The 17,387-nt window shown below is 40.1% G+C and overlaps 1 protein-coding gene across 1 annotated transcript; it reads left to right on the top strand.

Moving 5' to 3' along the window:
* The first annotated feature begins 1,568 nt into the window (after positions 1 to 1,568).
* Positions 1,569 to 16,700, top strand: LOC143854253 (uncharacterized). Its single transcript, XM_077364125.1, has 12 exons — positions 1,569 to 1,943; positions 3,351 to 3,570; positions 4,340 to 4,540; positions 5,125 to 5,195; positions 5,302 to 5,464; positions 6,891 to 7,484; positions 13,903 to 14,283; positions 14,384 to 14,459; positions 14,559 to 14,622; positions 15,202 to 15,337; positions 15,938 to 16,051; positions 16,146 to 16,700. The coding sequence occupies exons 1-12, from the start codon at positions 1,834 to 1,836 to the stop codon at positions 16,209 to 16,211; spliced, it is 2,196 nt and encodes a 731-aa protein (XP_077220240.1). The 5' UTR covers positions 1,569 to 1,833; the 3' UTR covers positions 16,212 to 16,700.
* The last annotated feature ends 687 nt before the right edge of the window (positions 16,701 to 17,387 follow it).

The following is a 17,387-nucleotide window of genomic DNA, read 5'->3' as shown; positions in this document are numbered from 1 at the left end:
CTGATTGAACCCGACGGGTTCGGGTTGAGCCCGCCCAAGTTGCACCCCTAATTGGGGCTGGTTGTCACATACACTGCTGTTGGGTGTCCCAAGTAATCAAAAGGGAGTGGGTATATCACTTCCCCAAAAGAATAGGAAAGGAACAATTGAAACATGCACGTATGCAACCGAAAAGAAGAGGAGGGAATAAAATACCCATAACAATTAAAAATGTGAAATCACATTACTTTTCAATAACCCAAAAAAGAAAAAGTTGGAAACCAAAATCCCCATTATGGCAACATTCTCAGCACAAAATGGAATCAATCCACCTGCACAAGTATCCGTTATCAAAGAAAAATTTTAAAAATGAAAAATCCAAAAGAATAGGTCTTGTTCACTTGTTTTCCCGGGAAAGGAAAAGAAAATGTTTCCCGAAGATCTAGCGTGGCATTAGGAAAAGAAATCCAAGGAATCTGTGCAGGAAAAAGGTTTCCCTGGACTGTTCACTTGCGCAGGAAAAGATTTCCAGGGAAACTGCTTGCCCTTCTTTTTGCACTAGTTTCCCAGGGAAACGAAGTCTCAAAAGGGGAGCAAAATGGGCTTTTCCATGTCATTTTCTGACTTATTCCAGAAATTCCACATGTGTAATTCTATTTTCACTGGAAAGCAAGTAAACACCAGAATTCTGTCTTGTCAAGGTCTTGTCAAGGAAAAAAGAAGCTGTTTTCCAGGGATTTGCTTTCCAGGGAACGCAAGTGAACAGAGCCTAAGAAAAAATTAAAACTTGCAACCCAAAAGAAGAGGAGGAAATAAAATCCATCCTTAACAATAAAAAGTATGAAATCACATTACTTTTCAATAACCCAAAAAAGAAAAAGTTGGAAACCAAAATCCCCATTATGGCAACATTCTCAACCCAAAATGGAATCAATCCACCTGTACAAGTATCCGTATCAAAGAAAAATTCAAAAAATGAAAAATCCAAAAGATCCAAAAGAATAGGTAAGGAAAAATTGAAACTTGCAACCCAAAAGAAAAATAAAATCATCCTTAACAATTAAATATGTGAAATCACATTACTTTTCAAGAACCCACAAAAGAAAAGTTGGGAACCAAGATCCTCATTATGGCAACATTCTCAACATAAAATGGCGACACTTACCTCATCTCTTCCCGCCCAACCACCTTGTTTTCTTGTCTCCATCACCCAAAACAAAACCAAACAAACCCAAAGCCCACAACCACTTTTATCCTAAGCTTCTAATCAATCCATTTAACCTCCACAAACTAATCTTGTTCAGAATATTCCTATCAAAGAAACATCCAAGTATCCAACCCAAGAGAAGAGGAGAGAGTGGAATCTTGTGAAATGAAAAAATGTGACATCACAATCACTTTCAAAAACCAGAAAAAAAATAAAAATAAAAAAGAACTCAAAATCACCACCATGACAACATTATCAACACAAAATGGAATCATTCCACTTGTACAACTACCTTGTATATCCCTATCAAAGAAAAATTCCAAACTTGCAAAAGAAGAGGAAACATTAAAACAAAAATTCCAAACGTGCAAAACACAAAAGACCCAAAAGAAAAGGAAACATTAAAACATGCAACCCAAAAGAAGAGGAGAGAGTAAAATCCCTCCATTCCAATTAAAAATATGAAATAACATTCCTTTCAAGAAACCAAAAGAGTAAAGATTGAAACCAAAATCACCATTATGACAACATTCTCAACATAAAATAGAGACACTTCCCGCAACTGTTCCCCCCAACTGCCTACTTTTCTCCCCAAACGAACGACTACAGAGCCAAAAGCCTCTCTCTCCCTCTCATCAGACTCGAAAATGGGCTTTCTTTCAATAGAAGACTTCTCTCTCCAATACCCAATTGCTCGAAGAGACGATTCCGTTGTCGACGATTACCATGGTCTTCCCATTCCCGATCCCTACCGCTGGTACATTCTCTAGTTCTTTTTTCCTTTTAAAATCTTTGTTTTTGTTACTGTTGTGCTTTCTTGAATATGGGTTCTTTTGGTATGAATCTCTAGTATTTTTTTCTTTTTTTCTTTTTTTCTTGTTTTTTACTGTTGGGCTTTCTTGATTATGGGTTCTTTTTTACGGGGAGTTTAGTGTGAAACAACCAATTACTCCATAAGCTAAAGCTGTTAAGAGTTTTATATGAATTAAGTATTGTCTAGTATTTTCCAAAAAAATGTTCCATAAGACCATCCAAACTATACATTTTATGGGTCACTATGTAAATATGTTGTGCCCAAAAAAAAACAATTGTCATAGGATGATCCCAGCCCTCCGATATATAGTGTGACTGCATATTATTGAAACCTCTATATATCGGAGGGTTGTGATCAATCTATGGAGAAGATTTTTGGGGCACGACCTGTTTAGGTCATGGCCCATCAAATGGAAGGTTTGGATCATCCTATGGTTCTACCGTACATTTCTAAAAGTATTGGACTGCATGGGCTTATACCATATGAAATCATGCGAAATTTTATGGTGTAAGCCCTTATAGTCCCCTTTTTTTCCAAAAGTATTTTACGGCTTGCACCATAGGGTGATCCAAACCATCCATTTGATGGGCCACAATGTAAATAGGTTATGCACAAAAAATCATTTCTAAATGATGATCATAGCCGTTCGTTCTATAGAGAAAATGCATATTATGGAAACCTCTATGGATGGGAGGGTTGAAATCATCATACCTAAATACCTTTTTGGGCACATCCTGTTTATGTTATAGCCAATCAAATGGACAGTTTGGATCATCCTATGGTGTAGGCCGTGCAATACTTTTAGAAAAATACGGGATTATAAAATGGCTTACACCATATAAAATCTCTAAAATCACACATTTAATCATTAATACTTCAACACTCCCATCACATGCTGTCCCTCTCTCTCTCTCTCTTTTTTTCCCTACACCTAGATTTTTAATACCAGAGATTTTTAACGCCAGGATGATCCAAACCATTTGATGGGCCACAACGTAAATAGGTTCTACTCAGAAAAAATCATTTCCATACTATATTCATAACCTTAACATCTATAGAGGGACTACATAGTATGGAAACCTCTGGGAGAGTTGGGATTATCCTATGGAAATGATTTTCGGGGCACATGCTATTTTTCGTTGTGGCCTCAAATGGACGGTTTGGATCATCCTATGGTGTAAGCCGCAAAGTACTTTATCCGGGCTTACAAAACTCTTTTTTAATATTAAGGAATTGTTGGGTTTTGAACCGGAGCTATTAGCTCTAATACCACAGGGAAACAACCAATTACTCCAAAAGCTTAAGCTTGTAGAGTTGGTGTTATTTAATCATTTTTACTTCAACATTCAGGTTGGAAGATACGGATGCAGACGAGGTGAAGGATTTCGTAGAGAAGCAGGCGAATCTGACAGAGTCTCTGCTGAGGAAGTGCGAGACGAGGGAGAAGCTGCGTGGACAGATTACAAAGCTATTCGATCACCCGCGGTTCGATACGACATTCAAACGTGGTGAAAAGTATTTCTACTTCCACAACACAGGGCTACAAGCACAGAGTGTTCTGTACGTGCAGGTATACACGTGATTGAATTCAAATTGGGTTCGGAGATTTTGATCAATTTGAGTTGAAAATTATTAGAGGAAAGTGTACAAGAGGCAAGTATTGGACGTAATTTAGGAAAGTGTATAATAGCTTAAACTTTTGGAGTCATTGGCTGTTTCATGTGAAACAACCAATTACTCTAAAAGTTTAAGCTTTGGAGATGGTGATATTTATTTTATACTTTAACACTCCTCCTCATGTGTGGCCCCATTTTTTTAGGTTGGCCTACTCGCAGCAACTGTGGCCCCTCTTTTTTGGGTTGGCCATTACATGTGTATTTTTAATATCAAGGAGTTTTGAACTCAGGACCTTTTACTCCGCCATGTGAAACAAATAATTACTCCAAAAGCTTATGCTGTTAGAGATGGAGTTATTTAATCTTTTACACTATTAACATATCAGAATCATTCACATTCAATAGGTGCCAATTATGTCCAATGCTTAAGCTTTTGGAGTAATTGGTTGTTTCCGAATCAATCACGTTCAATGAGTGCCAATTTACGTCTAAAAGCTTAAGCTTTTGGAGTAATTGGTTGTTTAAGAATCAATCGCGTGCCAATTATGTCCAATGCTTGCCTCGTATACACTTTCCTCTAATAGCTTGCTGCTTGTATATGCCAGTTGAGTCTAGTGGTTGCCTCTTGTACACTTTCCTAAATTACGTCCAATACTTGCCTACTCTGCACTTTAACTCTAATAAAAATTTGTTGAGTTTTTTTGTGGGTGTTTAATGTTTTAGGATGATTTGGAGGGTAAGGCGGAGATTTTGCTCGACCCGAATGGGTTGAGTGAGGATGGGACCATCGCTTTGCGCATATCTTCTGTTAGCGAGGATGCGAAGTTCCTGGCTTACGGTCTTAGTTCGAGCGGTAGCGATTGGGTGACCATCAAAGTAATGCGTGTTGAAGATAAGGGTGCAGAGCCCGACTCGTTGTCTTGGGTGAGTGTTTCAATATAGCATGTGTTTCTGCAAATATTCAATTTTGTTTGGATATTTTGAATTTGGAATGTCTTTGGATATTGTGATCTGTATGAAAGTTATGTTTCATGAATTATTCTATAGAAGTGAAGTAACTGCGCTGAGATTTGTCAAATTACAACACTCCAAACAGATTTGGATGCATGCTTTTTTAGTTCCATCCTTGTCAACATAAAGCTGTTTATTATGAAAATATGATTTTCTTTTATACAAGAACATGTCGTACTTTAGAATTCTACTTGTCCCCTTGCCACATTGTTAAGAAATATCTATGACAGAATCATGTTGGTTTCCATTTGTTTGTAGCAATTGAAATTTGGAGCCCGTTTTTTTAATTCTTTATTTTTTTTACAAGTTGTTGAGTTGAATTGGATTTGATTAGAAAGCGTAACATACTCAATGCATTTGTTGCATGCTTGTTTTGGGAAGAAAGCACTCTTATGATATTTACTTGGTTTTCCTTAAACTTGAAGAATTGCTTGGTGTAATTTGCTCAATGAATGGAAGTTATGAGCTTATATGTCTGTCTATTTTCTTTGTTACAGGTTAAGTTTTCATGTGTTAGCTGGACTCATGACAGCAAAGGCTTTTTCTATAGTCGCTATCCTGCTCCCAAGTAAGTTAAACTTCTTCAAGAACACCTGCTAAATGACTTATGCCTATATGTTTTAATTTTAGTGCCTTCGTCTTTGCGTTATTACATTTATGATGGCTTTGCATAGGGAAAGGGAAGAATTGGATGCTGGGACTGAAACAGATGCTAACCTTAATCATGAGCTTTATTACCATTTCTTGGGTAAGGATCAATCTCAAGATATTTTGTGCTGGAGGGATCCTGAGCATCCAAAATGGATGTTTGGAGCTGAAGTCACTGAAGATGGGAAGGTAACACACTCTTTATATCTGTATCTACCAAACCATTAAATGTAACAATTTTAAACCTCATACAATAGCTCTAGCAGACTACTTTCATCCAGTCTTCCTTGACCACCTCCCATTTTGTGCTCCTTCCAACCATTTATTTTTGTCCTGTTTTCCCTCTTGGATGTGTGTTGATATTTTCTATCAGTCGCCAGAATCCATCCCAGTTACCCCTTTCAATTTATTACTGTAAGGCATATTCTTTTTTTTTAATGATGATATTGAGCACATCCAATATTCTTTTTTTGGTGAAAACATTTTTGCGCCAGTAGTGATGCGATGTTGTGTTGTCAAAATATGTTTGCATAAGATTCTAAGTTAAAACAAGCAATAAGGCAATAAATCATTACAACTGTCTCGAATTGAAAAAGGATTGTGGTTAACTTGAGCACATAGAAAATCCCAACGTCGTTCCTGAACTGAACTTCTTGCACCAATTAGGACTAATAGCTCATACCTGCTATTATTAAACAACAAATACAGGGTGCTACTTACTAAAAAGAAATGAAATCATATGACACCCAGTCCATGACCTGATATTTCCCTTTGAATTTCTGTAGAAAGAGAAGAGAATATTGTTAGAATTGTTTCTATTGGGATAAACAGTTCCTTAAAAAACATCTTTCCATACAATGAAAAATAATGATATGGTAACCGAATTGGGGATCAATTGTAACCTAAGAAGTAGCCTCTTAACACAGCAGGAATCTTTCCCTTGATTTTTGGCTTTTTTCCATGAAAATGGCAGAACTACCCCTCCATTTCATGTGGCATGTGGGGATTTGTTAGGTTACACTCTCAGCCACACTTTCAGTCTCCATAGCAGCACTGTATAATGAAACTGCAGTCCTATTTATAGAAATGGTGCTTTCTTAGTTTGTAGCTTAGTTGTAAATTTCGTTTCGGTGGCCATTTCGTTTTGGCCACCAAAACGAAATTTCGGAAAATTCCGGACAATTTCGTTCGAAACTTTCGGTAAATTTCATCAAATTCCTGTAAATTTCGGTAAATTTCGGCCGAATTCCGGAACGAAATGAAATTTTCGTCATTTCGTTCCGGTTTTCGGCCGAAACCGAAACGTTTCGTCCATTTCGAAATGAAACGAAATTTACAACTGTTGTTTGTAGACTTTCTAGGCTATTATGTTCCAAGAGCCTCCTTTGTTACATGCACTAATGATGGTCTAATTGAATGCCAGTTTTAATATTTCTTGCCAAGCAGCCTTTCTATATTCATTATGATTATATTTTATTGGTTTGTGGCTTTGACACAAATCATCATAGTTACCAGTTCAAACTTTTCTAATAAAATGACCTTTATGAATTTATCCGATTAGGTATTGAAAATGCTCTATAAGGTTTTTATCTGACCCATTGGTTTTGGGATGCAGTATCTTCTTCTATATATTGACGAGGGCTGTAATCCTGTCAACAAACTTTACTACTGTGACTTGTCTACACTTCCTCACAGGCTCGAAGGTTTTGGGGAGGGAAATGACATGGTCCCCTTTATTAAGCTTATCGACAATTTTGCAGCACGTTATCATGCTGTTTCAAATGATGGTAGCCATTTTACCTTTCTCACAAATAAAGATGCCCCTAGGTATAAATTAGTCAGGGTTGATCTCAAAGAACTAAGTCTATGGACTGATGTGCTTCAAGAATCTGAAAAAGATGTGCTCCACTCAGCCTCGGCTGTTAATGGTAACCAAATTTTGGTGACTTACTTGAGTGATGTCAAGTATATTCTGCAGATAAGAGACTTGAAAACGGGCGTTTTGCTACATAATTTGCCTATAGACATCGGTACCATTTATGGGATTTCAGGAAGGCGTAAAGACAGCGAGGTTTTTATTGGGTTCACTAGCTTCCTTACTCCTGGTATTATTTATAGGTGCAATTTAGAAACTGAGGTTCCCACAATGAAGATATTCCGAGAGATTGTTGTCTCTGGATTTGATCGCTCAGAATTCCAGGTTAATCAGGTAATTTTGTTGCATATAATCTGTTTTTGGTTGAACTTGAAGGTTTACTCATTAATGCTGTCTACTTTCTCACTTGCTAATGCCTTTGGCTTGCTGAGCTTAAAAATTGCGTCAAGGAGTTATATGAACTCATTTAGATATTCTTGTTTATTTCTTGTCAAAACTACAGTTGGGGCTCTCATAATTAATGCTCCATATATTTATGGTCTCTTATATCCTATTTCTAGACCAAGAACCAACATTGTTCGTATGTTGGTAATTTATAATCTCTTATTTCTAATACTTAATAAAGAAAAAATAGAAAAATCTAGCGGTATAAGATATAAGAGAGTGCCTTCTTAGAAAATATCGTTCAAAGTACATATACTTTACAATACTATATGTAGGTGTTGGATATATGTAATAAGCCTGAGGGCATAGTTGTATTATACTTATCTCTCATTAAATAAATACATTAGTGAGGAGGAGTTTCTTCTCCAACTCATTTTTCTTCTCTCCAACACCTACAATACTATATGTAGGTGTTGGATATATGTATCAGAGCCCTAGGGTTTCTGACCCATAGGGATCACCATTGCCTCCATCTTCTCCGTCTCCATCCCCAACCCTAACCCTAAACATAAATTCTAAACCCTAACACTAAACCCATCGGGGTTTTCTCCTCCACCCGACCCCACCACTCCTCCACCAGCACCCCATCCCCCGCCCTCGTCCCACCAGGCCCTCGCCCCCGCTTCTCCTACGCCCCCACCACCCCCGCCCCCTCACCAGGCCCTCGCCCCCCTTCTCCTACCCCCTTCTCCTACGCCCCCACCACCCCCCGCCCCCATCTGGGTTTCCGACCGCCTCTCCTACGACCCCCCAACCTCTCGCCCCCATCTGGGCTTCCACCCCCCCCCTCCTACGACCCCCCCAACCCCACCAGACCCTCGCCCCCTCTCCTACCACCCCTCTCACCCCCACCCCCCTCCTACGACCCCCCTCCACCCCCACCAGACCCTCACCCCTCCCCACCAGACCCTCGCCCTTTCCTATCTCCCTCCCTCCCACCCAACAGATCCCACCCTGCGACCCCCCCTAGTCCCAACCCCTCCTCCCCGCACCCCCTGAACCCAATCCCACCTCCTCGCGACCCCCCTTGGACCCAACCCAATCCCTCCTGTGCCTTTGTAGGCTCCCCTCCAGCCCTCGACACCCCTGCTTCCTCAAAATTAAACGTAAATAAACAAACCCAACCCTAGTTTTTCACTCTTCTTTGTTTCACTCTCATGTGCTGATTTCGGTCAGTTCTATTCATTCTCTCTTCGCGGATTCTTCCCATCTTCGGCATGTCTCCCTCTCGGTTCCTATCCTTGGCCCCTCGAGCCGGACTATGAGTCGTTCTCTTTGATTAGTTGGTTTGTCCGTCACCTTCTTTTTCCTATTTGTAGCCGCTAGTTGTTGGTATTTTAGTCTCTCGTCACTTGCTGTCATTATGGATCCACCCGTCATTGTGGATCCCTCTCTTGGCATGACCACGGATGTCCGTGCTGCTCCACCACCTTCGGCTACCTCTTCCTCTTCTCCTTCTACCTTGGCACCTGTGGAGGGTTCGTACCAACAGTTGAACATTGCCAAATTTGATGGAACCAACTACTTACCCTGGAAAGTTGCAGTTGAGACATACCTCCTTGGACGAGGTAAGGTCAGTTTTCTTCGTCAAGACCTTCACCTAAGGACCCTTCCTATACTCGCTGGGAAATGGAAGATGCCTTGATTCGTAGTCTTCTCTGACAGAGCATGACCCCTGCCATTTCATCTACCATGATTCTCCTCGCTACTGCGAAGGAGATCTGGGATCACACAACTCTCACCTACACTGGGGTTGAGAACCTCAGGTGTATCTATTCCACTTACTCTGAGTGGATGCATCTGCGACGTGGTGACATGCCCCTTGAGACTCATTATGGGCAGTTTATCTCATTATGTCAGCAACTTGACATTTTCTTACCTCTCACTTCTGATATCAATGTCCTCCATCGCCAGCGAGAACAAATTCGAGTTGTGCACTATCTTGAGAGCTTGGGCCCTGAGTTTACGCATCTTTGTCATCAGATTCTTGGCTCCGGCACTATTCCATCATTACGGGAGACCTAGTCCCATGCGCAGCAGTGCCTTGATGAGACACCATCCAGCCTTCCGTCTGATAGTTCCGCTGTCATATCTTCTGATGGTATTCGTGGCTCCAGGCCACCCAGAGGAGGTGGCTCCTTTCCCCGGGCTCGTGGACGTGGTCGTGGAGGTGGCTGCGTTGGTGGTGGCCATGGCCGTCCTTACTGTACTCATTTTCATCGGGATGGCCACCAGATCAAGACGTGCTACACGCTTCGTCCTGAGCTTCGCCCACCTGATCAGCTCATCTCACTGCTCCTGGCCCATCTGACAGCTTGACCCCTATGCCTGGTTCTACTTCGGTTGATGAATCATTTACCTTCACCAGGGCGGATTATGAGGAGGTGCAACGGTTTAGACAAAGTGCTTCACAGGCCACTGCCGGGTTTGCCCAGCTAGGTAGTTCACCCACAACCTTACTCTCTAGCTCCGGGTCCTGGATTATTGACTCGGGAGCCTCCAATCACATGACTGGCAACTCATCTCAGATATCCTCTTTTTCGCTCTTTTTCTTCTGGCTCTCAGACCATTACCCTTGCTGATGGGTCCACTTCTCCCATCACTGGTATTGGTACAATATGTCACTCGCCTAATATTTCATTATCCATCTGTAGTATGTGTCCCTAAATATCTATTTAGTTTACTTTCTGTCAGTCAATTAACGAAAAATCTTCAGTGCACCATCTCATTTTATCCCTCGTATTATTTGTTTCAGGATCTTTCGACTAGGAAGACGATTGGATTGGGTCGTGAGGTGGATGGACATTACCGCCTTGACTGCAGTCGTTCTCCTACAGCCTTCATACCTCGGTTGATGCCTATCAGTGGCACTGCCGTCTTGGTCATTCGTCTCTTTAGTGCCTTCAGTAGACGTCATGTGTTCCTTCTTCAGTCTCTCCGTTCCGGTGCGAGTCATGTGAACTCGGAAAGCACCACTAGGTGTCCTTTCCTTCCCGAGTCATTAGTCGAGTCGATAGTCCTTTCCTCTTAGTTCATTCTGATGTATGGGGGTCCTATAGGATCGAGTCAAATAATGGATTTAGGTATTTCGTTGTTTTTATTGATGACTACTCACGTATGATATGGGTATATTTGTTGAAAGACCGCTCTTAGGTCTTCACTGCTTTTCAGAATTTTCATGTTGAAATAAAGAATTAGTTTAATTGCAATATTAAATGTCTTCGACTGATAATGCTCGAAAATTTTTCTCTTCCACACATGGGTTTCAGGATTACCTTTCAGGTCATGGAATTCTTCACCAGTCCTCTTGTGCCTACACGTCATAGCAAAACGGTATCGCTGAAAGGAAATTGAGGTACTTACTTGAAGTTACTCGCACAATCATGTTTCAAATGAGAGCCCCTATGTCTTTTTGGGGGGAGGCCGTGTTGACATCTTGTTTTCTTGCGAATCGTCTTCCCTCTTCTGTCCTTTGTGGCTCTTCTCCCTTTCAGGTGTTATAACCTCAGCCGGATCCATTCCCTCTCACCCCTCGATTATTTGGGTGTGTCTGCTTCGTCCACCTTCTTGGTCCTGGTCGGGACAAACTCGATCCTCGGTCGGAACAGTGTCTTTCTAGGTTATTCTAGAACTCTGAAAGGCTACCGTTGTTATATTCCTTGACTACGCCGATGATTTGTCTCAGCTAATGTTACCTTTTTTTGAATCTGAAGCTTTCTTTGGTCCTTCATCTCCTCCTCTTACAAGTCCCTTGGAGAATGAGGTCCCATTATTTCTTCCTTCGCTTTCAGACTCGGTTCAGATACCCTTACAGCCTGTTACGATCACAGATCCATCGTCCTCTTCATTAGTTCAAGTGGCTCCACCACCAGTTATCAAATAATATCGGCGACGCGTGTAGAAAGACGGACCTCCACCTCCTTCCCAAGATCCATCGCCTTTATCTGTCGAGGTCCCTACCTTGCCTACTCAGGTATCTACTTCACCCTCCTCTATCATTGCTTATGACTCTCCTATTGCATCTCGCACTAGATCTCATTCTAATGCACATCCCATATCTCATTTTGTTTCTTATGACCGTCTGAACGTCTTCTTCCAAGCCTTTGTTTCGTCATTGTCCGAGGCTCTTCAACATCTAGGCTGGCGAGCTGCTATGGATCTAGAAATGGGTGCACTCCGATCAAACCAGACATGGGATCTTGTTCCACTTCTTGCTGGGGCTCGACCAGTCGATTGTTGTTGGATATTCTCAATCAAGTATTTACCTGATGGGACAGTTGAAAGGTTGAAGGCCCGTCTGATTGCCAAGGGTTACACTCATACATTTGGGGTTGACTATCATGAGACATTCTCGCCAGTTGCGAAGATTCCTTTAGTTCGCTTGATACTATCCATGGCAGTTAATCATGGTTGGCATCTACATCAGCTAGACGTCAAGAATGCCTTTCTACATGGCGACCTCTAGGAGGAAGTTTATATGGAGCAGCCTCAAGGATATGCTGCTCAGGGGGAGATGTCTTCCTCTGTTTGTCGCCTTAAGAAATCACTGTATGGCTTGAAACAGTCTCCACGAGCATGATTTGATCGATTCAGTGAGGCCGTCATACGTTTTGGACTTAGACAGTGTGCAGTAAACCATTCAATGTTCAGTCATCAATCTTCTACAGGGTGCATCCTTTTGATTGTGTATGTTGATGACATCATCATTACAGGTAGCAAATTAGGGGGAATTCAGAGATTGAAGAGTTTCTTACAAGCAGAGTTTGCTACAAAAGATTTTGGTCGGCTTAGATACTTTCTTGGGATAGAGGTGGCATATTCCTCTAAAGGGATATCTCTATCACAGAGAAAGTATGTGTTGGACTTACTGGAAGAAACAGGGAATCTTGGAGTAAAACATGTATCTGCGCCTATGGATCCTAATGTAAAGCTTATTCCAGAGGAAGGAGATCTATTGGAAGACCCTGGTAAGTATAGGAAACTGGTTGGTAAGCTCATATATTTCATGGTTACTCACCCAGATATCTCTTATGCAGTTGTAGTTAGCCAGTTTACGAGTGCTCCTCGTACCTCTCACTGGACAGCAGTAGTTCAGATTCTCTGCTATTTGAAAGGGGCACCAGGGAAAGGACTACTATTCAAGAAAAATGGACATGCCAAGGTGGAAGGCTATTGTGATGCAGATTGGGCAGGATCTCAACCACGAGCTACTGCACCTTTGTTGGTGGCAATCTAGTGTCATGGAAAAGTAAGAAACAAGAGGTTGTTTCGAAGTCTAGTGCTGAGGCAGAATACCGAGCTATGTCCCATTCGAGTGGGGAACTTCTTTGGTTATGTTTCCTCATGATAGAGATTGGTTTTCCTTCTTCTTCAGCTCAGCTTTATTGTGATAATAAAGCTGCGATTCCCATAGCCACCAATCCCGTCTTCCATGAGAGAACCAAGCATATAGAGGTTGATTGCCATTTTATTCGCTAGAGAATCCATAAGGGCGAGATACATGTTTCTTTTACTCGATATGTGGACTAGTTAGCAGATATTTTCACAAAACCCTTGCCTAAGTTGAAGTTGAATGATATTTGTAGCAAGCTAGGAATGTATAATATCTACATTCCAGCTTGAGGGGGAGTGTTGGATATATGTAATAAGCCTAAGGGCATAGTTGTAATTGTACTTATCTCTCTTTAAATAAATATATTAGTGAGGGGGAGTTTCTTCTCCAACTCACTTTTCTTCTCTCCATTCTTTTCTCAATAGTAGGTACAACATAGGAGAAGGAAGAGAAAAATGAAAATAGAAAAGAAAACATGTGTCAAAATTCAACAATCCTAATCGCATTTCATACTTTCTAACCAAAAGAGTGTAAGACCATCAACTTATCTCTTCACCCATCTCTCTCAAATGACAAGAAATGTAAGACCGTTCTTCTCTCTCTTCCCACTCTCCCTCTCTCAGTATTAGATGCTAAAAAAGAAATAAAATTTAAGGAGTGTTGAGATTGCAAGAAAAATCGGGTGAAAGTATTTTCTAATATTTAATATGCTCTAATATTTTATATACAAAGATGCCCCCTGAAATATAAAATATTAGAGCCCCAATTGTAGATCTATTTGAGCACAAAATCTTCTCAGTCTATTGACAACTTATGTCCATGGGAGTTTTATGTCATACAGGGAATGGTTATTTGATATATTTTTTTATTTTTTTAACTAAAATTTTCATTTCTTCATGATACTTCGACTTTGGAGACACTATTTTGTGCCACATCTTGGTGATTAATAATTTAATACATGGATCTGGTTCTCAGGTTTTTGTATCTAGTATGGATGGTACCAAGATACCGATGTTCATTGTTTCCAAGACCAATATTCTTTTGGATGGATCACATCCAACTTTATTATATGGCTATGGGGGATTCAACATTAGCCTTACACCATCATTCGGTGTAAGCCGTGTTGTTCTTACAAGGCATTTAGGTGTTGTCTTCTGCATAGCGAATATTCGTGGCGGAGGGGAGTATGGAGAGGAATGGCATAAAGCAGGATCCCTTTCAAACAAACAAAATTGCTTTCATGATTTTATATCAGCTGCCGAATATCTTGTTTCTGTTGGTTATACCCAGCCCAAAATGCTTTGTATTGAAGGTGGAAGCAATGGTGGGCTACTAGTTGCTGCTTGTTTAAATCAGGTAGAGAGACCTTGGAGCTATTTCCAAATTACTTGTTATGTTTTCCTTTGTTGCTCATAAATAATTTCAAGTAATCAAAATCGAATTTTTTTTATGTCAGCGACCCGATCTTTTTGGCTGTGCTCTGGCTCATGTCGGTGTTATGGACATGCTACGGTTCCATAAGTTCACCATAGGTTTGGTTCATTCTTTCGGCACAACCAGCTATCTTATTTCATACCTTTGAGTGTCTTTGTCTTTCTTTTCTGACGCATTGATTTGATTTCTATTTCTAGGCCATGCATGGACCTCTGATTTTGGTTGTTCGGAAAAGGAAGAAGAATTCCGGTGGCTTATCAAGTAAGGAAATTTGTACATTAGATGTATTATTTGTATACATATTATACTTACATTTTTTCTGGTGTTAATAGTTTAGGTAGTGTTTAGAAACTTGTACTTAAGAAGAACTCGCCCAAGGTAAAACTGAGTCGACTTGGTACGGTCAATGATTGACACCACTTGTTTTTTTCTTGACATGGATGAGTCAAAGATTGATTCGGGGAGCTTTTAAACGGTGATTTTGGGTCTAATTACCTCGAACACCTTTAATATTGTCATTTCTGCCTTTTAACCTTGGCAATCTACAGCTCATTTAAGGTATTGGCATTTTAACTAATTTTGGAGCAGCATTCATTTTTCTGTTTTTACACTCCCGTTCATGTTGCTCCCTTATTATGATTTGCAGTTTTCACAACTTGCATGCATGTGGTTAATTATGTGTCCCAGGGAAAATCTTCTATTTTTCTTTTCCTTTCATTCTGTACGACAAATAAATGAATGTAGTTTGTTTTCGAAGTTCTCTGTTGGTTTGTTTTAAAATTTAAAATTTTGGGTCTTATAGTACATACACGTATCTAAGTTTAATATGGTTTGTCTCAGATACTCACCACTTCATAATGTGAAAAGGCCATGGAAAGAGGTTGGTAATCAGTTTTGCCAGTACCCACCTACAATGTTGTTGACAGCTGATCATGATGATCGGGTTGTGCCTCTACATTCGTTGAAGTTGTTGGCAGTAAGTTCTACATTCTAAGTAGAGGTTATTGGCATGTATAACTTCTTTCTCATCATTCTAAATAGATTCTAAATAGAGGTTATTGGCATGTATCTATCTTCTCCTGTTATGAGACAATTATAAAGGTTATACACCACTTAAAATGAATCCTCAACTTTTGTTGTTTATATTGCTTCTATTTATGGTGTTTGCTAGCTATTTGGCTTTTTTTTTCTTGTTGTTTATTTGGATGGTTGTAGTTTTGTATTTCATCTCACCGTGATTGCCCCAAAGTTGGAAATCTTAATTAATTTCCAATTTTATCTATTAAAAGAGGGTGCAGATTGGTTGTTTGACTTGTTTCAGCTCTTTTTTCGTACCGCGATTCTGAAATGTGTTCACGAGCAAATGTCCTTTTACACTGAATCTGAGTTCACTCTAATCGCACAGCTTAAGTCCTACATATATGGCTGTACTTAGTTGATGTCAATTGCAACTTTTTTAAGAATTCATTTCTGTCCTAGTTGATCTTGCTGGAATTAGTGTGCCTTATCTATTCTTATACTCATTTCCCTTGTTATTTCTCCCAAAACTATTGGCTTCACTTCTATTTCACCTCAGACCATGCAACATGTCCTCTGCACAAGCATGGAGAACAGCCCCCAGACCAATCCAATTATTGCCCGCATTGAGCGCAAGGCTGGACATGGAGCAGGACGTCCTACCCAGAAAATGGTATTGCTTGTCTCCTTTTCCTTGGAATTTTTTTTTTTCAGCTTTGTAGCTGGTGGTTATCTAACAGGTGGCCCTCATTCTGTTTTTATTCTAGATTGATGAAGCTGCGGACCGTTACACTTTCATGGCTAAAATGTTGGGGATCTCCTGGTTGAACTAAGTTCTCCCTTTATAGAATGTATACAAAACAAAAGGAAGAGAAACATTCTTTATACCGGTTCACATATGCACTTAGTTTGGTAGCCCTTTCCTTCAGCTGCAAGCAGAGGGTGGTATACAATTACGTTTTCTAGAAATTAGGTTGTTGAGGGTTCAAGAAAAGGAGTTTGTTACAACCAGTTTATGAATACGTTTGCAATAGGTTTTCGTCTTTATGTTTCCTATTTTGCTCTTTTCCATTTCTGTACAAGTGCAGATGCTGTAGGGCTATTGAAAGGAAGGAAATAAGCACAGAGAGTTCTATCAGTACATTGGAGGCCTAAGTTTCCTCGAATTAACTCACTGTTTTCGCCATTTTTCATTTTTTCTCCTAGTCTATTCTTGTTTATTTTCGATTTCAATAGAACTATTAGAGCTTGTTTCAGACCACTCGAAACTCATCGAGACTAACATATTGGTGGGATTGTTGGAATAAAATCATATTTTTGAAGGTAACATTATCCTCTGTAATCTATTGTCTTCTTAGAAAATAATCCCAGTTTCGGTCTCCATATTCCTACAGGTGCATCAACTTCAAACCCAAGTATTCTTCTTTTGGTTTGTTCCTTGGGCTGGTTAAAGCTTTGAAGGGATGCATAAATGTCTTTGTACGAGGCTTGTTATTTCCTATGTATAATCTGTGATGGTGATTCCATCCTGAACTAGTTAGAAGGGCCTAGTTTAAATCCTTTTCAGCCATTGGATCTCAACTTCTCCATCTTCTTCAGACCCCTATGACTTTCTACATCCACCATGGCCTATGCCATGAGTGTCTTGGATGAAGCTCTGGTACCATGTCCCTTACTTCTATGTTTTCTCCATTTTCCTCTCAAATCAATAGACAAGGGAAAGTAAAGAAATGAGAATCTATAAGAATCTGGATCCTTAATTGCAAGTCAGCCTAAACCCAGTGACCTAGCCTTGTGATAAGGCAATAATGCTAACATCATATTGTACTTAAACGAGGTCTAAAGGTAATTTGCACGTAAGGAGCTCACTCCTATTTGTAGGCTCCTTCCGGATTGCACCACTTTGACAATCATTAAAGAGTCAAGGACTATTCTAGAAGCTTCTGGATTTTTTTAAAATAATTGCCACTTATTTTTACAAAGGATCAATAAGAACACTAATGTAAGTC

Source organism: Tasmannia lanceolata, unplaced genomic scaffold (genome assembly GCF_043159265.1).
Source record: "Tasmannia lanceolata isolate RefF3 unplaced genomic scaffold, GAP_Taslan_0.1 ptg000020l, whole genome shotgun sequence".
NCBI lineage: Eukaryota > Viridiplantae > Streptophyta > Magnoliopsida > Canellales > Winteraceae > Tasmannia > Tasmannia lanceolata.
The sequence above is the reverse complement of the archived record's forward strand: the minus strand, read 5'-3'. Positions and strand labels throughout refer to the sequence as shown.